Source organism: Macaca fascicularis, chromosome 1 (assembly GCF_037993035.2).
Source record: "Macaca fascicularis isolate 582-1 chromosome 1, T2T-MFA8v1.1".
NCBI classification, from domain to species: Eukaryota; Metazoa; Chordata; class Mammalia; order Primates; family Cercopithecidae; genus Macaca; species Macaca fascicularis.
Genome location: NC_088375.1, coordinates 232,979,272 through 233,001,596, shown reverse-complemented (window position 1 = coordinate 233,001,596; position 22,325 = coordinate 232,979,272). Strand labels below are relative to the sequence as shown.

Below are 22,325 nucleotides of genomic sequence, written 5' to 3'. Positions count from 1 at the left end.
AGGAAGTAACTTGAAGATGTGAAAGTGAGGCTCAGAGGGGTGCAGAGAGGAGTGTCCAGGCACCACAAGTGCCTCCATGATGGTGTCAGGCTATGAGGCCAACCAGTGCAGCCGAGATGCCGGGGCTGATGACAGTGAGCCTCAAGCAGGCACCCTAGTCACCAGCTGCCCTGTTGTGGCTCCTGAAGCAGGGTTTACAGGGAGACAACATATATCCCCTTCTGTGTCCAAGCTTGTGAGGCCTGTCAGAAAAAAATCCACTATTTTCATGAATATAGAAAATGTTCTGCTTCTCGCTATATGAAGATACTGTGTCTAAAAATCCCAAGTTTTGGCTACCACAGTGGGCTCTATCACTGACACCTGTGCACGCTGTTACCACGAAGGCCTTGGGCTGGACTTCTGATCAAGGCTCATGTATCTGTAGCCATCTTGATCAGAATGATCCAGGCAAGGGCAGCTGTGTCTCCACTGCCCGAGAGGTTTGCCAAGAACAAAGTTCTAAGAGCAAGCGTTGAGTCTCCCTGCATTGGCCCTTAGGGATCTGCTTTTATAAAAATCTGAGACTAGGTCAGAGGGCTGGAAATAAACTTTTTTTTTTTTTTTTTTGAGACGGAGTTTTACTCTTGTTGCCCAGGCTGGAGTGCAGTGGTGCGATCTCAGCTCACTGCAACCTCACCTCCTTGGTTCAAGTGATTCTTCTGCCTCAGGCTCCCAAGTAGCTGGGACTGCAAGTGCATGCCACCACATCCAGCTAATTTTTGTATTTTTAGTAGAGACAGGGTTTCACCTTGTTGGCCAGGTTGGTCTCAAACACCTGACCTCAGGTGATCTACCCACCTTGGCCTCCCAAAGTGCTGGGGTTATAGGTATGAGTCACGATGCCCAGCCTCAAACTTCAACTTTTACTGATTTGAAGCTGTAAAATATGAATCATGACTGAAGAAAGTTACAAATACCTTTTTTTTTTTTTTTGGAGACAGGCTCTCACTCTGTCTCCCAGGCTGGAATGCAGTGGCCCGATCACGGCTCACTGCAGTCTTGACCTCCCAAGCACAAAGGAACCTCCCGCCTCAGCCTCTTGAGTAGCTGGGACCACAGGCTTGAGTCACACCTGGCTAATTTTTGTATTTTTTTGTAGAGACGGGGTCACCCTATGTCACCCAGGCTCACAAACACTCTTAAGAGGCCAAACGTGTGTGTGTGTTTTTTTTTTTAAATAACACAACTCCTTAGAAGTAAAATTTCATGAACTATGAAGGAAATAAAATCTCCAAAATATTCCTACTAATACCAGTTTTTTAATTTTCTTGGGTATTTTTGGCTTTTCTTTCTTTGGTTTCAACAGACAAATACAGTCAGTGTTAAATCCAGCAACCTTTGACTACCAACGTAAACAGAGGCACTGACTCTGACGGTCATGGGAAGGGGCTGCTCAACACAGAGAACAGCTTTCCAAAAAGGGTGCTGCATCAGAAAGAGTTGTGTGGTTTACAGGGTCGGTATGAGCTGCCTGGCTGGACTGCCAGTGACGGCCAGCGGCTCCCATCCGTAGGCATTACCTTCTCACAGAAAAAACTATAAGCACTGCATGAAATACAAAAACCAAACACCTGAAAGCAGGCAAACAAGAGCAGGTAGAAACTGGAGGAGTCTCCCCTGGGAGAAAAGAAAGGCAGGGCATGGTTTGTTCTTAAGGAGCTTTCCCTGAGGAGGGGACTGTCTGTGATAACCCCAGGGCTACAGCCTCACACACAAGACCTGTGGCCAAGGTCTTCAAGAGCCAGTAGACAAATTACTGGACAACCACAGCCAGAAGGCAAAAGGATAACAATACAAAGAAGAAAGCCACAGAAAGGGAGTCCCAGACTACACACACGGCTGACCAGACATTCGACCCCTGAGGTGCACAGGCATGCAGCCAGCCAGTACAGAAAAGCTGAACAGAGGTTTCTGCTGCAGCCACCCGAGACAGAGACAGACTGCCTGATAAAACGAAACCAAACATCAGTTAGTTCTGGAGAACGTAACCGGACACAAAGTCTCTATGACACAATATTTACAATGTCTAGAATACAATTTGAAATTACTACATGCACTAAAAAATAGCAACATGTCACTCAGACTCCAGAGGAGAGATCCACAAGGACCAACGTCAGGAAAACGAGATGCTGAGATCAGCAGACAAGAACTCGAAAGGCAGCTCTTAAACTCTCCTTGTGGATGCAAAATAAAACATGCTATTATACAAGGACAGGGAATCTCAGCAGGAAAAGGCAACATTTCTAAATAAAAGCAACAGAAATTCCAGAACTGCAGAAGAAATATCTGACATAAAGAATCTGCTGGAGAGCCTTAGTTTATCAGAGGTAACAAGGACATGAACTTGAATGGAAATAAAAAGGTTTAAGCAAGTGAGTGGCGCTAACAACAACAAAAAGGAGCACATCTGAAGTGGGAAAGTGAGAACAAGCTGCAGCCCCCAGAGCCTCGGGGACAGCACAGACGCATATGTTACTGCAGCACAGAGGGGCAGGGACTAAGGACAGAGGATGCTTTGAAGACATGGTCTAAAACTTCCCAAATTTGGTGAAAGACAAACTTATAGATTCAAGATGCCAAAGCACAATAAATGCAAAGAAAATCACATCGAGGCACCTACATGCAAACTGCTAAAACCCAAAACAAATCTTTAGATTGCTAAAAAAAGAAAAATAAATGAAAAAAAGAGTCAACCCATAATTCTAGATATCTAGCAAAAATACCCTTCAAGAATAAAGGCAAAATAGAACTCTTAGGGAAATGAACACTAAGTGCTTTTGCCAGCAGCAGACATGAGACCTGCACTAACCATGACTTGTTCTGGGTAGGGCTTTCGGCCGACAGGACGCCCGCAGAAGGCGCCTCTGCAGGAGAGCGGGAAGGGCACTGGACACGGAAGCTCTCTCCGGAAGGCAGAGTAGATTTATTTCATTCTTTTCTCTCTGAGACGGAGTCTCACTCTGTCACCCAGGCTGGAGTACAGTGGCGTGATCTCAGCTCACTGCAACCTCCGCCTCCCAGGTTCAAGCGATTCTCCTGCTTCAGCCTACCGAGCAGCTGGGACTACAAGTGCGTGCCACCATGCTCGGCTACTTTTTGTATTTTTAGTAGACACAGGGTTTTACCATGTTGGCCAGGTGAATCTCAAACTCCTGGCCTCAGGTGATCTGCCTGCCTCGGCCTCGCAAACTGTTGGGATTACAGGCGTGAGCCACCGTGCCCGGCCTACTTCATGCTTTTCATATTTTTTTTTTTTTTTGAGATGGAGTCTCGCTCTGTCGCCCAGGCTGGAGTGCAGTGGCCGGATCTCAGCTCACTGCAAGCTCCGCCTCACATCATTCTCCTGCCTCAGCCTCCTGAGTAGCTGGGACTACAGGCACCCGCCACCTCGCCCGACTAGTTTTTTGTATTTTTTAGTAGAGACGGGGTTTCACCGTGTTAGCCAGGATGGTCTCGATCTCCTGACCTCGTGATCTGCCCATCTCCTCGGCCTCCCAAAGTGCTGGGATTACAGGCTTGAGACACCGCGCTCGGCCTACTTTTCATATTTATTCACATTATAAGACCCCTAATTTCTTAAGAATGTTTCAAGTAAAGAATACAACAATGCATCAAGGGGCTAGTAACACACACAGGTGTGATGCATATGAAAACCACACCAAGAGTGAGGAAGGGCAGACAGGAGGCCTGTATGTGGCTGCGAGCTCCTTACATTTCCTATCAACTAGTACCACGGTAACTAGAGGACCGCGAGACACTGCGAATGTACACTATAATCCCTAAAGACACCACTAAGACATCAGGCAAAATGGTTTACCTACAAAGCCCACAAAGTAAAATAGATTTTTTTAAAAAATCAAGTAACCCAGGCCAGGTGTGGTGGCTCACGCCTGTAATCAAATAACTCAAAGGAAGGTAGGAAAGGAACAACCAAAATACAAAAATGAAGGGACAAAAAGGAGACAAAGTAGCAGAGCTACAATAGGAAATACAAATGTGCAAAAGCATATTCCAAAGGCAGGCAGAAAAAACCAAGACCCAACAATTATGTGAAGTCTATAACCGACTACTTTCAAAGACACAGTTAAGCTGAAAGGACCCTCACGAAGGCAGGGCTGGCTACATTAGTATCAGAAAAAGTAGCGGTTCCCAACAAAGAGCATTATGAGCGAGAAAGAACAGTTCATCATGATAGCAGGGTCACAGGGTCAATTAGTCACAAAGAGACGACAAACGTAAAGGCATCTACTAAAAGAGTTCAAGGTATCTGAAGCATATATTGACAGAATTAACAGGAGAATTAGAAAATCCATAATCATTTTAACAGCCCTGCATGAACATTTCATAGAAAGATACAGAAGATTTGAACATGCCAAAAATCTTGCTCTAATTAACATGTATGTAGAAAATCAGGCCCAGGGCCGGGCGCAGTGGCTCATGCCTGTAATCCCAGCACTTTGGGAGACCGAGGCGGGCGGATCACGAGGTCAGGAGATTGAGACCATCCTGGCTAACACGGTGAAACCCCGTCTCTACTAAAAATACAAAAAATTAGCCGGATGCGGTGGTGGGCGCCTGTAGTCCCAGCTACTCGGGAGGCTGAGGCAGGAGAATGGCGTGAACCCGGGAGGTGGAGCTTGCAGTGAGCCGAGATCGCGCCACTGCACTCCAGCCTGGGCGACAGAGCGAGACTCTGTCTCAAAAAAAAAAAAAAGAAAAAAAAAGAAAATCAGGCCCAGATACAACAAACACACACATCATTCCCATGTGCACACAGCGCAGACACCATGACAAGACCATCAGCTCCATTAAAAATAAGCCTTGGCCGGGCGCGGTGGCTCAAGCCTGTAATCCCAGCACTTTGGGAGGCCGAGACGGGCGGATCACGAGGTCAGGAGATCGAGACCATCCTGGCTAACACAGTGAAACCCCGTCTCTACTAAAAAATACAAAAAACTAGCCGGGCGAGGTGGCGGGCGCCTGTAGTCCCAGCTACTCGGGAGGCTGAGGCAGGAGAATGGCGTGAACCCGGGAGACGGAGCTTGCAGTGAGCCGAGATCCGGCCACCGCACTCCAGCCTGGGCGACAGAGCGAGACTCCGTCTCCAGAAAAAAAAAAAAATAAGCCTCAAATGTCAAAGGACTGAAATGATACAGTGTGTGTCTTAAAGCACAATGGCATCTAATTAGAAATCAATGTTTACTAAGAAAACTTCAGATATATAAAAATTATACATCTAAATAACCCATAAGTCAAATAAGCACTCACAAGGATATTAAAAAATTTCACATCGAATGATAATTAAAAGACAATATAGGCTGGCAGTGGTGGCTCAAGCCTGCAATCTCAGCACTTTGGGAGGCCAAGGCGGGTGGATCACTTGAGGTCAGGAGTTCGAGACCAGCCTGACCAACATGGCAAAATCCTGTCTCTACTAAAAATACAAAAATTGGCCAGGCGTTGTGGTGCACATCTGTAATCTACTCGGGAGGCTGAGGCAGGAGAATCGCTTGAACCCAGGGGGTGGAGGTTTCAGTGAGCTGAGATCACACCACTGCACTCCAGCCTGGGTGACAGAGGAGGACTCCATCTTAAAAAAAAAAAAAAGACAATATTAAAAATATGTGTGTGATGCAGCTAAAGCCATGCTTAGAGGGAAATTTAAAAATTTAAGTGATTGTATCTGAAAAGGAAGCAAACCAGTGGCCTACAAATCTACTTTAGGCAGCTGGAAAATTAAGAAGAAGGCAACTCCAAAGTAAGCAGAAGGCAGGAAAGAACCAAGAACAGAAATCAACAATAGCAGCATATCTTTCAAAGGACAAGGTTATACTTGTAATCTGGCCAAAATTAACTTATTTATCAGACTGCTTAATAGGCGTCAAAAGCAGTACTAGTGACTCCATGAACTGATTTCTTTGGCTGCATGTGAAGTGGGCGGAGTGTTACCAAAAAGTACTGGGGCCATAACATTTCTGAGAACAGATAATACAGCCAGAGAGGTAAAATATATTAGAATAGGACATCCTCTTTCAGCAAACGTATGCCTTTCATGATGAATTAGTGTCACAAGTAAACAAAATCTTGGTGAAATAGACTACCTAGCACTTACAGCCACAGGGCTCTATTCTGCCTCATTTGCAGAGACAGGGTCTCACTTTCACCCAGCCTGGAGTGCAGTAGTGCAATCATAGCTCCCTGCAGCCTCAACCACCCAGGCTTGAGCCATCCTCCCGAGGAGCTGGGACCACAGGTGTGCGCCACTGTGCGTGGCTAAGTTTTTCCTTTTTTGTAGAGAAGGGGTCTAAGTTTTGTTGTCCCAGCTGGTCTCGAACTCCTGGCTCCAAGCTATTCTCCTACCTTGGACTCCCAGAATGTTGTAATTACAGGCATGAGCCACCATGTCCAGCGCAAATCCACAGGTTCCTTACTGGTAAAGGCACGTCAGGCCTGTTTTTAGTTTCATTTTCAGAAGACTTCTGGCCATTACTGTGACTTTTATTTGAACCAGTCTCATTAATAATGATTGATAACGCCGGGCGCAGTGGCTGACGCCTATAATTCCAGCACTTTGGAAGGCTAAGGCAGGCGGATCATGAGGTCAGGAGTTCAAAACCAGCCTGGCTAACACGGTGAAACCCCATCTCTACTAAAAATGCAAAAAGAAATTAGACGGGCGTGGTGGCAGGTGCCTGTAGTCCCAGCTACTCAGGAGGCTGAGGCAGGAGAATGGCGTTAACCCGGGAGGCAGAGCTTGCACTGAGCCAAGATCATGCCAATACACTCTAGCCTGGGCGAAAGAGCAAGACTCCACCTCAAAGAAAAAAAATAATAATAATAATTAATAAATGACTGATAAAAGGTGAATATCCAAAGCATATAATGTACTCCAGCTAAACAGCTTGTGTCACTTGAAGGTTATGAACAAGGATGGGTACCTGTGTGTCCTGCCAGCTCACGACTCACGCGCACGTTCCCCTCACGAGTTTTCAGATTGTAAATGGAGCAAATGTTATCCAGGCCACCGCAGGCCACATAGTTCCCAGAAGGGGCGTATGCACAGGTCATGACCCAGGAGGAGCGCAGAGGGATGGCGTGGACCTAATGACAGAAACACAGATGATGCAAACACCTTTATGTTCAAAAACAACACTGACGCTAGGATTATCTCATCTCCAACTTTCATTGCATAGGAGGTAACAGAACAAAATAAGAGCCAAAATTATCTAGAGAGTAATTCCCATGAGTGGCCACTCAGGTGAAGCCTATTAATGAGAAGTCCAGTGCTGCACATGGGATTCAAATTCAATCCACACAATCCAGTTTTACTAAAGTCACGACTTATGATTAGGTGGGGACTTAATAGTAGTGCTGCCTACTCATCAAAACTACTTTATTAGGTGGGGTGCGGTCATTCACACCAGTAATCCCAGCACTTTGGGAGGCTAAATTGGGCAGATCACCTGAAGTCAGGAGTTCAAAACCAGCCTAGCCAACATGATGAAACTCCGTCTCTACTAAATATATCAAAATTAGCCGGGCATGATGGCGCATGCCTGTAGTCCCAGCTATTCGGGTGGCTGAGGCAGGAGAATCACTTGAACCTGGGAGGCAGAGGTTGCAGTGAGCTGAGATCATGTCACTGCATTCCAGCCTGGGCAACAGAGCGAGACTCCATCTCACAAGAAAACAAACAGGCCGGGCGCGGTGACTCACACCTGTAATCCTAGCACTTTGGGAGGCTGAGGCGGGTGGATCACCTGAGGTCAGGAATTTGAGACCAGCCTGGCCTCAAATTGGTGAAACCCCATCTGTGCTAAAATACAAAAATTAGCTGGGTATGGTGGTGGGCGCTTGTAATCCCAGCTACTCAAGGAGGCTGAAGCAGGAGAGTTGCTTGAACCAGGGAGGTGGAGGCTGCAGTGAGCAGAGATCACGCCACTGCACTCCAGCCAGGGCGATAAGAGCAACACTCTGTCTCAAACAAACAAACAAACAAAAAAAAACCCAAAAAAACCCATACATATTAGAAGGAAAACACTGCATTACCCTGTCAAATGGCTATGAACTTATTTGAAAACAAAACTTTTTTTTTTTCTTTTGAGATGGAGTTTCGCTCTTGTTGCCCAGGTTTGAGTGCAGTGGCGCAATCTAGGCTCACTTGCAACTTCTGCCTCCCGGGTTCAAGTGATTCTCCTGCTTCAGCCCCCTGAGTAGCTGGGATTACAGGCGCCTGCCACCACACCTGGCTAATTTTTTGTATTTTTAGTAGAGAATGAGGTTTCACCATGTTGGCTAGGCTGGTCTCAAACTACTGACCTCAGGTGATTCACCTGCTTCAGCCTCCCAAGTGCTGGAATTACAGGTGTGAGCCACCGCACCCGGCCGAAAACAAAATATTTTTACGGAATAACCGAAATGGACATTACTATAATCTATCCTGCCACATCTCTCCCAGTGTGTTAGATCTGCTGTAATGAATGTAACCATTTATACACATTTAGTATTCTTTAGTAAACTGAATAACATCTTTTACGTATATGTTGGGACCAATGACAATACTTTTTTTTTTTTTGAGACGGAGTCTCGCTCTGTTGCCCAGGCTGGAGGAGTGCAATGGCACCATCTCAGCTCACTGCAAGCTCCGCCTCCCAGGTTCACGCCATTCTCCTGCCTCAGCCTCCCGAGTAGCTGGGACTACAGGCACCCGCCACCGCGCCCGGCTAATTTGTTGTACTTTTGGTAAAGACAGGGTTTCACTTTGTTAGCCGGGATGGTCTCGATCTACTGACCTTGTGATCTGCCTGCCAGAGCCTCCCAAAGTGCTGGGATTACAGGCATAAGCCACCATGCCCAGCCAACAATACTTTTTATTCAAAACAGTACAATTTGGATTAAGTCTTGAAAATAACATACATTACACTTTAAAGTATGATGATCTCTCCTAAAAAACTAATAATTAAATGAAAAGTGATACTTCTGCACTCTATAAATAAAACATGAAACTTCCCAGACTCTGCTAAAACTGGAATTGAGGTCTCCTGGAAACACAGAAGGTCCTTAGCTCCCATCGGCTCGGTAAGGAGATAACGGAAAATAGCACAACAGCACCTGGTTCAGAGGAAGAGACTGTCACAGGTGCTGGCATGTGACTCAGCTTGTGTCTCACCTGCACAACCTCACTACTAACAAACAGAGCTTGCCGTTACTGCCTTCCCTATCTTGTATTATGTGATTTAACAAAAAAGACTCCAGAGCTTAAAATACTGTTTCCTAGATGGGTTTTCCAAGGAAGGGAATTTTCCAGTCCCTACCTTGTTGGTGGTGTAGCTGTCCCAGATGATAAGTTTACCATCCTGCGAGGCACTGACGAGAAGCCTGGAGGGACAGACAAAAGCAAACCTATCAGTACCACATAACACAGAAAGTGTACAAGGGCAACAGACTAAAACCCAGACTCTGGTGACTTAAGTGCTTCTATGTTACATGTGCTTCAGACAAAGCCACTTATTTATAAGAAAAAAAATCTCTGGTTGGGCACAGTGGCTCACGCCTGTAATCCCAACACTTTGGAAGGCCGAGGCAGGCAGATCACGTGAAGTCAGGAGTTCAAGACCAGCCTCGCCAACATGGCAAAACCCTGTCTCTACTAAAAATACAAAAATTAGCTGGGTATGGTAGTGCGCGCCTGTAATCCCAGCTACTCGGGAAGCTGAGGCAGAAGAATTGCTGGAACCTAGGAGGCAGAGGTTACAATGAGACAAAATCATGCCACTGGACTCCAGCCTGGGCAACAGAGCAAGGCTCTGTTTCAAAAAAGACAGACAGACAGACAGACAGAAAGACAAGATAGAAAGAAAGACGGGAGGAAGGGATGAAGAGGAAGAGGAGAGGAGGAAGGAAAGGAAGGCTCTAAATGTCACACCAACTTTAAAAGCATGAACAAAAACACTGTTACAGACCACAGTTGAGAGTGGAGAGTGCACGGCCCCCAACTGAATGCAGGCCACATCACCCCTGGCACCCATTCCCTTTGTCAGCTGAGACAGGCTGACATCATTTCATAACTGCTTCTGTTTGGTTTCATTACAAATCAAATTAGAGGCTCATGTCTTTAATCCCAACACTGGGAGGCCAAGGTAGGCGGATCACAGGAGTTTGAGACCAGCATGGCTAGCATGGTAAAATCCCATCTCCACTACAAAAATACAAAAACATAGCTTGGTATGGTAGTGCATGCCTGTAACCCCAGCTACTCAGGAGGGTGAGGTGGCAGACTGCTTGAACCCAGGAGGCGGAGGTTGCAGTAAGCCAAGATTGCACCACTGCACACTAGCCTGGGCAACAGAGCGAGACCCTGACTGGAAAAAACAAAAACAAAAACAAAAACAAAACAAATAAACGAAAAAACAAACCACATTTAAGACATTCCAAATTCATGAAACATTTCTCACCAAAATACCCCATGAAATTTCCCAGACTGAGCTAAAATTGGAATCAAGGTCTCCTAGAAACCAAAGGAGGCACTCCCTCCTCACCTGCTTGGTAAACAACAGCACCACTGCGCCTGGTCCGGCAGCAGAGACCAGTAACTATCACAAATTTTTTCTTTTTTTTTTTGAGATGGAGTCTTGCTCTGTTGCCCAGGCTGGAGTGCAGTGGCACCATCTCAGCTCACTGCAAGCTCTGCCTCACGGGTTTCCACCATTCTCCTGCCTCAGCCTTCTGAGTAGCTGGGACTACAGGTGCCCACCACCTTGCACAGCTAAATTTTTTTGTATTTTTAGTAGAGACGGGGTCTCACCATGTTAGCCAGGATGGTATTGATCTCCTGACCTCATGATCTGCTCACCTCGGCTTTCCAAAGTGCTGGGATTATAGGCATGAGCCACCACGCCTGGCCTTTTTTGTTTTTGTTTTTTTTTGAGACGGCTTCTCGCTCTGTCGCCCGGGCTGGAGTGCAGTAGCGTGATCTGGGCTCACTACAAGCTCCGCCTCCCGGGTTCACGCCATTCTCCTGCCTCAGCCTCCTGAGTAGCTGGGACTACAGGCACCCGCCACCTCGCCCGGCTAGTTTTTTGTATTTTTTAGTACAGACGGGGTTTCACCGTGTTAGCCAGGATGGTCTCGATCTCCTGACCTCGTGATCCGCCCGTCTCGGCCTCCCAAAGTGCTGGGATTACAGGCTTGAGCCACCGCGCCCGGCCTGTTTTTGTTTTTGAGACGGAGTTTTGCTCTTGTTGCCCAGGCTGGAGTGCAATGGCGCGTCGGCTAACCACAACCTCCACTTCCTGGGTTCAAGCAATTCTCCTGCCTCAGTCTCCAAAGTAGCTGGGATTACAGGCATGTGCCACCACGGCCAGCTAATTTTGTATTTTTAGTAGAGACGGGGATTCTCCGTGTTGGTCAGGCTGGTCTCTAACTCCTGACCTCAGGTGACCCGCCCACCTCAGCCTCCAAAGTGCTGGTATTACAAGTGTTGAGCCACTGCGCCCAACCATGTATTTTTTCATAATTATTTCCTTGTTCTGGCAACTGTGCTCAGTTTGGAATCCACGTGTTGAAAAGGAGCTCCATACTACAAAGGAAAATATGAATAACGAGCAAAAGAATTTCACCTTAGCAGGCGAGTAATGTGGATGAAAGTAACTCCTGGGAACCACAGTTGCTCATGAGAGGTCCTAAGGAACTCTGTAGCATAGGATGCTGTTTTCAATGAAGAGCAAGAAGGTTCTACTGTTTGATGCAGAGATATCTGTCAGTACGGTAAATGATGGTATAAGGATTTTTACTTTTAAGGATTTTATCAAACGAGGGTTTTGTTTTTGTTTTTTTGAGACAGAGTCTCCCTCTGTCACTCAGGCTGGAGTGCACTGGCGTGATCTCGGCTCACTGCAAACTCTATCTCCTGGGTTCAAGTGATTCTCATGCCTCAGTCTCCCAAGTAGCTGGGATTACAGGCACGTGCCACCACGCCTGGCCAATTTTTGTATTTTCAGTAGAGATGGGCTTTCCCCATGTTAGCCACGCTGGTCTCCAACTCCTGGCCTCAAGTGATCCGCCTGCCTTGGCCTCCCAAAATGTTGGGATTACAGGCGTAAGCCATGGTGCCTCAAAACGCAGGTTTTAACTATTTCAGCTGTGAACATATGTGACTTCTTAAAGCTGACCCAAAGCTGGAGTAACGCTCTCTCAAGTTTTGTTGATAACTGAGACTTTTAATATCAAACTAGATGTTTTGATACACTAAGTACTAACTTTACAAAGGTGTCAATGAGTTTAACAAATAAAAGCCTTTTCACCTGCAATTTATTACAAAATTTATCACAGAACTAAAAACTAAGTGTAGGCTCCCATCCTATTATTTTTCAGATGCAATTATTATTATTATTATTATTATTTTGAGACAGAGTCTCACTCTGTCACTCAGGCTGGAGCAACATGGCACAATCTCAGCTCACTCCAACCTCTGCCTCCCAGGTTGAAGCAATTCTCGTGCGTCAGCCTTCCCAGTAGCTGGAATTACAGATGTGCACCACCATGCCTGGCTAACTTTTTGTATTTTTAGTAGAGACAGGGTTTTGCCATGCTAGTCTTGAACTCCTGAGCTCAGGCAATCTGCCCACCTCGGCCAGGATTACAGGCGTGAGCCACTGCACCCAGCCTTCAGATGCAATTCTTAAAGCAAACCTCTCAATCCAGGTTGTCATCAACATATTAAAACACTGAAAATTATTTCTATGTAATGGTATAAGGTTCCCTCTCTAGCTTTATTTCTGCCCAGCCCTTCTGAGACTTTCTGTTGAGTATCAGAGCTGATCTAAAGCAGCTCATCCTCCTAGATTAGGAGGATCACCTTTACAGAGGTCTCCCGGTCAGAGAGCTTAATAACTGCTGACTTCCAGAGGGATTAGGGACATGTAAGCTGTCGACTGATCCTCCAGAAGGTGAGAGAAGACATGCCTCCTAGTCCCAGATTAGAGAGCTGTTGGAGAGCTGGGTTCACGTTGCCTGCCAGTGCCTTTACCTACTCAACAATCAATTATCTGAGGTGCCACTCACCTAGAACATAGAGGCGAGAGCCAGGAAGCAAGCTAAATGGCTCCAGGACCCTGAAAGTAGCTGTCAAAAATCAAAACACCTAACGCCCTTCATTTTACTCAAAGGAGGGAGGGTGGTGGTTCATGTCTGTAACCCCAGCACTTTGGGAAGCTGAGATAAGAGATCGGTAAAGTCTAGGAGTTTGAGACCAACATGGGCAACATAGGGAGACCCGGTCTCTACAAAAAATATTTTTAAAAAATCAGCTGGGCACGGTAATGTGCACCTGTGGTACCAGCTACTCAGGAGGCTGAGGCAGGATTGCTTGAGCACCAGAGTTCAAGACTGCAGTGAGCTAGGATCGCACCACTGCATTCTAGCATGGACAACAGAGTGAGACCCAGTCTCAAAAAAAAAAAAAAAAAAAAAGTCACCTTTTAGTACAAATAAATATATTGATAAACATATTACAAATGTACATCTGATACGTTAATACATACATACATAACAAGTAGTCATTGTGGGCCTCACCTCGCATGTAGTTTTTTTTGTATGTTTTTTTTTTTGAGACAGAGCCTCACTCTGTCACCCAGGCTGGAGTGCAGTGGTGCAATCTTGGCTCACTGCAACCTCTGCCTCCTGGATTCAAGCGATTCTCCTGCCTCAGCCTCCTGAGTAGTTGGGATTACAGGTGCCCACCACCAACCCGGTTAACTTTTGTACTTTTGGTAGAGACGGGGTTTTACCACGTTGGCCAGGCTGGTCTCAAACTCCTGACCTCAGGTGATCCACTCGCCTCAGTCTCCCAAAGTGCTGGGATTACAGGCGTGAACCACGGTGCCTGGCCTTTCATGTAGCTTTGTGTTCTGTTTTGCTTTTTGAGACAGAGTCTCGATCCGTCACCCAGGCGGGAGTGCAATGTGTGCACGCATGCGTGTGTGTGTATATATATCTATATCTATATATTTTGAGACAGAGTCTCACTCTGTTGCCCAGGCTGGAGTGCAATGGTGCAATCTTGGTTCACTGCAACCTCCACCTCCTGGGTTCAAGCGATTCTCCCACCTCAGCCTCTTGAGTAGCTGAAACTACAGGCGTTCGCCACCACACCTGGCTAATTTTTGTATTTTCAGAAGAGATGGGGTTATACCATGTTGGCCAGGCTGGTCTCAAACTTCTGAACTCAAGGGATCCACCTGACTTGGCCTCCCAAAGTGCTGGGATTACAGGTGTGAGCCACCGTGTCTAGCCTCATGTAGTTTTGAAAGACAAACTAGGCCGGGCACGGTGGCTCACACCTGTAATCCCAGCACTTTGGGAGGCTGAGGCAGGCAGATCACGAAGTCAGGAGATCGAGACCATCCTGGCTAACAATGAAACCCCGTCTCTACTAAAAATACAACAAAAAAAATTAGCTGGGCATGGTGGGGGGAGCCTGTAGTCTCAGCTACTCAGGAGGCTGAGGCAGGAGAATGGCATGAACCCAGGAGGCAGAGCTTGCAGTAAGTCCAGCTTGCAGTGAGCTGCCACTGCACTCCAGTCTGGGCAACAAGACTTCATCTCAAAAAAAAAAAAAGAAAGAAAGAAAGACAAATTAGTAGTCATTTCTACTGTTTCATAGTGTCCATAAATCAAACAAACACAGTGAAAGAACTGGTATTCATAGGCTGGACACGGTAGCTCACGCCTGTAATCCCAGCACTTTGGGAGGCCGAGGCAGGCAAATCACGAGGTCAGGAAATTGAGACCATCCTGGCTAACATGGTGAAACCCCGTCTCTACTAAAAATACAAAAAAAGTAGCCGGGCGTGGCAGCAGGCGCCTGTAGTTCCAGCTATTCAGGAGGCTGAGCTTGCAGTGAGCCAAGATCACACCACTGCACTCCAGCCTGGGTGACAAAGTGAGACTCTGTCTCAACAACAACAACAAAAAAGAACTGGTATTCATAAATTACAGCTTTAAGTCATGAAAAAAGTCTTAAACGGTAACATTTGTTTATGAAGGCAGGAAATACGAAGATTAAAGAAAATATATACCCTCCACCCTCTGTCATGGGGTGGGCGGCAGGGGGAGGGATAGCATTAGGAGAAATATCTAATGTAAATGACGAGTTAATGGGTGCAGCAAACCAACATGGCACAGGTATACCTACGTAATAAACCTGCACGTTGTGCACAAAAAAAAAGAGAGCTTATGGAACAAGGAGACACACACACACACACACACACACACACAACCCTCCCCCCGATAGACACACCACACACACACACACACACACCCCCTCCCCCTGAAGAGACACACCACACACACACACACACACACACACACACACACACACACACACACACACCCTCCCCCCGATAGACACACCACACACACACACACACACACCCCCTCCCCCTGAAGAGACACACCACACACACACACACACACACACACACACACACACACACACACACACACACACACACACACACACCCTCCCCCCAAAAAAACTCTTTTGGACCTTAAAGAGGCAAACACTAGCCTATCCAGAAACAAATGACTATTTAGAACAAGCACTCTCTAGAAGGCTCTGGAAAGCAGAGGTTCTCCATAATATTATTTTGGTTTTCTCATGACTGTGTAATTATACAACAAATGCCATGCACCTAGCACCCTGTCCAAGAACAAGGACCAATGTGGCACCCCAGCCTCCCACAGGCCTCACTGAACACCACCTTGCTCACAGGGTGGCCATGACTCTGAACTTGGTCCTGCTTTGTCAGCCCTTGCTTTTCTTCCTTCTAATCCTGGGGCTTTCAAGACACAAAGTGTGTTTGAGACAGACAGATCATAAAGTCTCCCATCCAGTGATCTGGCGCCCACCCCACCCACCCTGAGCCCGAACCCCACCTCCACTGCTCAGGTCACACACCCATCTCTTAGGTTCCTGAACAACCTGCCTGCAGGTCACTCTCATCCCTTCCAGACTACCCAGTCCAGAGCCCGGCTGGTGAAGGAGACACATTACTTGGTGGTGCAGTGCTCTGAGTACCCGAACACTGCCCAGCAACAGCACTGTACACTCCACTAACCTGCCTGATCTGGACACCAGTGTTCCCACACATGGAGGAAAGGCCCCAGAGGTAGCATATTGTTTTGTTTCGCAACTACTTTTGACAATAAGTTCTAACATAGATAGACTAGTAACAACATTTTTCTTTTTTTTTTTTTTTTTTTTGAGTCAGATGTCACTCTGTCACCCAGTGGCGCAATTTCGGCTCACCGTAACTTCTGTGTATCTCAGCCTTCCAAGTAGCTGGGACTACAGCAAGTATGCCCAGCTAATTTTTAAATTTTTAGTAGACAGGGTTGTGCCATGTTGGCCAGCAGGCTGGTCTCGAACTCTTGACCTCAAGTGATCCGCCCACCTCGGCCTCCCAAAGTGCTGGGATTACAAGGGTGAGCCACTGCACTCGGCCAGAACATATTTTTTTAATTCTTTTTAATTTTTTTAAAGGAATAACTTTGAATTCACAAAGTATATACTTATTTACTTATTTATTTAGAGACAGGGTCTCACTCTGTCGTGCAGGCTAAAACACAGTGGGGGTGATCTCGGCTCACTGCAAGCTCTGCTTCCCTGCCTCCTGGGTTCAAGTGATCCTCCCACCTCAGCCTCCTGAGTAGCTGGGACTCCAGGTGCACACAACAACAGCTAACTCATTTTTGTACTTTTTGTAGAGAAGGGGTCTCGCCATGTGGCCTAGGCTGGTCTTGAAGTCCTGGGCTCAAGCCATCACCTGCCTTGGCCTCCCAAAGTGCTGGGATGAGAGGCATGAGCCAATGTGCCTGGTTACTTATTTACTTTGAATATTTAAAACAATTTTTGACAAATAATTAGGTATACATTTATAGAGTACAATGTGGTATTTTCATATATATCCACCTTGCGAAATAAATAAATCAAGCTAATAAACATACCCATCACTTCCCATTTTCTCTGTGGTGGGAACATTTTCTCTGTGGTGGGAACACTTCAAGTCTACTTTACTAACAATTTTGAAACACATGTTATTATGAACTACAGTCTCCGTGCTGTGCAGCAGATTTCTAAAATTTATTCCTAACTAAAACTCTGTACCCTCCGAACATCATTTCCCCACTTCCCCACCCTCCCCCTTCCCATTTTTATTCTTTCGGACTCCTGCCATCATTGGAACCATCATGTGAGCTCTCATTTGCATATGGAATTGTATGGGATACTATATAGAACAAACTAAAGATAGAATCTTTTGTTCTCTAGCTGTTTGTGCTCTAAAGCGGACAATTTCACCAACAAAGAAAAAGCCAAGCAGAAAATTCCACACTAACAACGGAATACAAAGAAATACTACTCAAAGAAGGGCGTGTTAAAAATTGTTATGTCAGGTGCTTGAACGAGCATGTCATAGTTACGCAAATCAAATAGTATTTTATTAAATTATTTGGATAGAACAGGCAGCAAGTAAGACTTTGTAATAGCCTCTAAACGAGAGTGCGGGGTCACAGAGGTGAGATGCCTGGTGGAGAAGCAAGGCATATAAAGTACAAAAAACAGGCTGGAAGTGGTGGTGGCTCACACCTATAATCTCAGCACTCTGGGAGGCCGAAGTGGAAGGATCACTTAGGGGCCAGGAGTTTGAAACCAGTGTCAGCAACAAAGGGAGACCCTGTCTCTATAAAAAAAAAAACAAAAATATTAGCCAGGCGTGGTGGCACATGCCTATGGTCTCAGCCACTTGGGAGGCTAAGTATGAAGGGTTGCTGGAGCCTAGGAGGTCGAGGCTGCAGTGAGATATGATCACACCACTGCACTCCAGTATGACTGACAGAGTGAGACCCTGTCTCCAACAACAAAAAAAAGAGGCTGGCGCGGTGGCTCACGCCTGTAATGCCAGCACTTTGGGAAGCCGGGGGGGGGGTGGATCACAAGGTCAGGAGATCAAGACCATCCTGGCCAACACAGTGAAACCCCGTCTCTACTAAAAATACAAAAAAATTAGCCAGGCGTGGTGGCAGGCACCTGTAGTCCCAGCCACTCGGGAGGCTGAGGCAGGAGAGTGGCGTAAACCGGGAGGCAGAGCTTGCAGTGAGCCGAGATCGCGCCACGGCACTCCAGCCTGGGCGACAGAGCAAGACTCCGTCGTAAAAAAAAAAAAAAAAAAAAAAAAGGGAAAGAAAAGAAGAAATAGGAGCCCATGAAGGGAATTATCTCTGGGGATGGTAAACCAAAGGAACGCAGGGCAGACAGGCCAGGTGAGAGAACGGTGAAAACAGCTCATAGTGCGTTCCCGTGTGTCTGCTACAGTAAAGCACACACAGCACGATGCTGTTCTAAGGCTCAATACACTTAATCTCTCAGGATCCTCGGGGCAGGTTCGGTGATTTCCTGAGCCAGGGCACTGAAATCACAAGAGGGCGAGGGCCAACCAGCCCTGAGAAACAGGCACAGAGAGGTAACTTCCCCAAGTTCCCATAAGTAGGATACAGTAGAACTGGGAGGACAGAGGTCTAGAAACTGAAAGAGATGTGAGAAGGGAGAAAGAAAAATCAGAACTTCTTTTTTTTTTTTTTTTTTGAGACGGAGTCTTGCTATCACCCAGGCTGGAGTGCAGTGGCCGGATCTCAGCTCACTGCAAGCTCCGCCTCCCGGGTTTACGCCATTCTCCTGCCTCAGCCTCCCGAGTAGCTGGGACTACAGGCGCCCGCCACCTCGCCCGGCTAGTTTTTTTGTATTTTTTAGTAGAGACGGGGTTTCACCGTGTTAGCTGGGATGGTCTCTCGATCTCCTGACCTCGTGATCCGCCCGTCTCGGCCTCCCAAAGTGCTGGGATTACAGGCTTGAGCCACCGCGCCCGGCCCAGAACTTCTATTAATGTGACTCAGACAGTGAAGGAATGGCAGTGTCCTTTCAGCCCAAGTAAGTGGAAACTGGACAGGGAATATGCATCTGTGAGTGCTGCATGTGGCACACCCAGAGTTCTGATCCAACTTCCTAATATTTTCACTGCACAACACAGCAAATGGGTTTAGGTTATCTTCCCCTAGGAAAACAGAGCAGCCCCTGAACGTATCAAGCAGCATCCTGCTCATGCCCACGCCTACCTGGAGTCTGTGCCCCAGTGCATGGCGTAGATCTTGGCCAGGTGCCCTCGCAGTGTCCTCCTCGTGCGCATTTGGATTCTTCCCACTGGGTCGATGTTGTTTGTGATCTTGAAAATAAAAACATTTCTGTAACTTTAACATCTGTGATTAAATGACTCTCCTCATCTCCCATCCCTGTCAAGGCTGTTGGCTCACCCACTGTGCCTACCTCTTGCCAGCCTTCCCAGAGTTCTCCAGTGGCTTCCACTGTGGCATTCTGCACTGAACCCCTTCTGCACCTCTTACCGAGTCTTAGTCTGGCTGGTCATCAGGAACCTGTGTGCCCTGCCCTCCAATGCATGCACACGAACACGGCCAGCCTTGAAGTACTTGCTGTGCTCTTCCTGCCTCCTTCCTCCTCTCCCTGTCCATCCAGGACCAGCTCCTCCTAGGTCTCTGAATTACTTGAGAACTCACAACTCTTCTTCCTGACACTACAATTTAATAGCTGGTTCCTATGTCAGGCTATGTGTGGGCCAGGATGACACCTGCTTCTGCACGACCATCACTTGTAGCACTAGCTGTACACACACCAGCTGAGCCCATCCTACATACAGACACTGATGTTAATGAGCTCAGGCTGGCAAATGGAGTAAGTGGATCACAACAACGGGTTTTAAAAAATGGACAGTCCAAAGTGCTTCTCAGAATTGAAATTCAGGTAATTCTATGTAGCCTAATTTTTTTTTCTTTAACTTGCAATTTAACCTCAATAAAGTGCATCCCCTAAAACATCTGGACAATGTAAAAAACTTAATCATCTTCAGAAGTATGAATATAGTTTTTCTTTCACATTTCTGTCCAATTCTTTGGACTTTATTTTTATTATCTTTTTTTTTTTTTTTTTGAGACAGTCTCTCGCTCTGTCGCCCAGGTTGGAGTGCGGTGGCGCGATCTCGGCTCACTGCAAGCTCCGCCTCCCAGATGGAATGGCTTCGCCATTCTCCTGCCTCAGCCTCCCGAGCAGCTGGGACTACAGGCGCCCACCACCATGCCTGGCTAATTTTTTGTATTTTTTTCAGTAGTTTCACCATGTTAGCCAGGATGGTCTTGATCTCCTGACCTCGTGATCCGCCCGTCTCGGCCTCCCAAAGTGCTAGGATTACAGGCGTGAGCCACCGCGCCCGGCCTTTTTTTCATTTTTGAGATGGAGTTTAGCTCTGTCTCCTACCTGGAGTGCAGTGGTGCAATCTTCGCTCACTGCAACCTCTCCCTCCCAGGTCCAAGCAATTCTCCTGCCTCAGCCTCCTGAGTAGCTGGGATTACAGGTGTGTGCCACCACGCCTGGCTAATTTTTGTATTTTAGTAGAGATGGGATTTCACCATGTTGGTCAGGCTAGTCTTGAACTCCTGACCTCAAGTGATCCACCTGCCTCAGCCTCCCAAAGTGCTGGGATGGACTTCATTCTTTTAATAAGGTAAAGTTCACATAACATCAAATTAACCATTTTTAAGTATACAGTCCAGGCCGGACGCGGTGGCTCAAGCCTGTAATCCCAGCACTTTGGGAGGCCGAGACGGGCGGATCACGAGGTCGGGAGATCGAGACCATCCTGGTTAACACGGTGAAACCCCGTCTCTACTAAAAAATACAAAAAACTAGCCAGGCGAGGTGGCGGGCGCCTGTAGTCCCAGCTACTCGGGAGGCTGAGGCAGGAGAATGGCGTGAACCCGGGAGGCGGAGCTTGCAGTGAGCTGAGATCCGGCCACTGCACTCCAGCCTGGGTGACAGCGCGAGACTCCGTCTCAAAAAAAAAAAAAAAAAAAAAAGTATACAGTCCAGTGGCATTTAGTACACTCACAGTGTTGTGCAACCACTGCCACCACCTGGTTCCAAAACATCCTCATCATCCCAAAAGGAGACCCGACATTGATTTAGCAGTCACTCCCTGTTCTTCACTTCCTCTCCCTCTCTTCCCTAGCTCCCCTGCTGGCCACTAGTCCACTCTGATTCAATGAATTTTACTATTCTAGATATTTCATATAAATAGAACCACACAATACACAGTCATTTCTATTTGGCTTCTTTCACATATCATAGTATTTAGGGGTTTATCCATGTTGTAGCCTTTGACTGTACTGAGGTCCATTTAATGGCTGATAATACTCCAAGGAACAGACACACCACAATTTGTTTCTCCACTCATTCATTTACGCACATTTTGGTGGTTTCTACATTTTGGCTATTGTGAATGGTGCTGCTACAAACATCTACGCACATGTGTTTGTTTGAAAACCAGTGTTCAATTCTGTTGGGCATGTATTTACAGGTAGAACTGCTTAGTCATACAATAATTCTATGTTTAACTTTTTGAGGTATTACCAAATTGGATATTAGAAATCAAAGTTCTGAGGCAGATTCTGTTAAAGAGAGGAGCTTCAAAATACCTTATTTTAAGACAATAACAATATTTTACAACTATTACCCTCTGTAACAGGTAAATAATTATTTAAGGATTGAGATATCTCCTTTTTATCTCAAAAAGCCCCTCCATTTCCTATGCCTACCATCAGTACGACTTCTTAACAAAAGCACTCCACACAGAGGCTTGGCATCCTCACTGTGCAGGAGAGAATCTGAGCAGAGCCCTCCTGAGGCTCCAGGTGTGGGTGCTGTGCCAGCCTCCTCACAGGCAGATGGCTCTGCGTGACTCAGTGGGCTCTTACCTGAGAGAGAGTTGCATCTGCACATGCTTTCCTGGCGTCCTGGGAAGCAAGGACAGTGAGAAATTAGCAACGTTTCAGATACATTCAATCTTAGGTCCACACATGTAAGTTTCAAAGAGAGCTTTCCTAAGCTGTCAGGAGCGAAAGCAGAATGGGAAAGAATGCCGGAGTCTCCTCGCATCTCAACACCCCATGGTCTACTGCCATCTGTGGACTGTTCAGGCCACGCTGAACAGAGAATCAGTAACACCCAAATCTGTCTAAGGCCTGCAGCACAGTATTCCTGGGGCCCCACAGCTGTGGTCAGCACCAAGGAAACCAAACTGCAAGCTGGGGCAGCACCCGAACACCCTGGGACCTGGTGCTGCCTGTGCCCTCAGTGCTGCACAGGTTGGCACACACGTCTT

The 22,325-nt window shown here is 46.8% G+C and overlaps 1 protein-coding gene across 3 annotated transcripts in view; it reads right to left on the bottom strand.

The window, feature by feature from the left end:
* The window catches only part of GNB1 (G protein subunit beta 1), a 49,502-nt gene that overhangs the window by 12,969 nt on the left and 14,208 nt on the right, over positions 1-22,325 (bottom strand). For all 3 annotated transcript variants that reach the window (XM_065535036.1, XM_065535030.1, XM_045388362.3), the window contains 4 exons: positions 21,919-21,957; positions 19,213-19,319; positions 9,357-9,420; positions 6,981-7,143 (listed from right to left, as the gene is read on the bottom strand). In XM_065535036.1, coding sequence (XP_065391108.1) covers positions 6,981-7,143; positions 9,357-9,420; positions 19,213-19,319; positions 21,919-21,957 — 373 coding nt within the window. The remainder of the gene's footprint in view (positions 1-6,980; positions 7,144-9,356; positions 9,421-19,212; positions 19,320-21,918; positions 21,958-22,325) is intronic.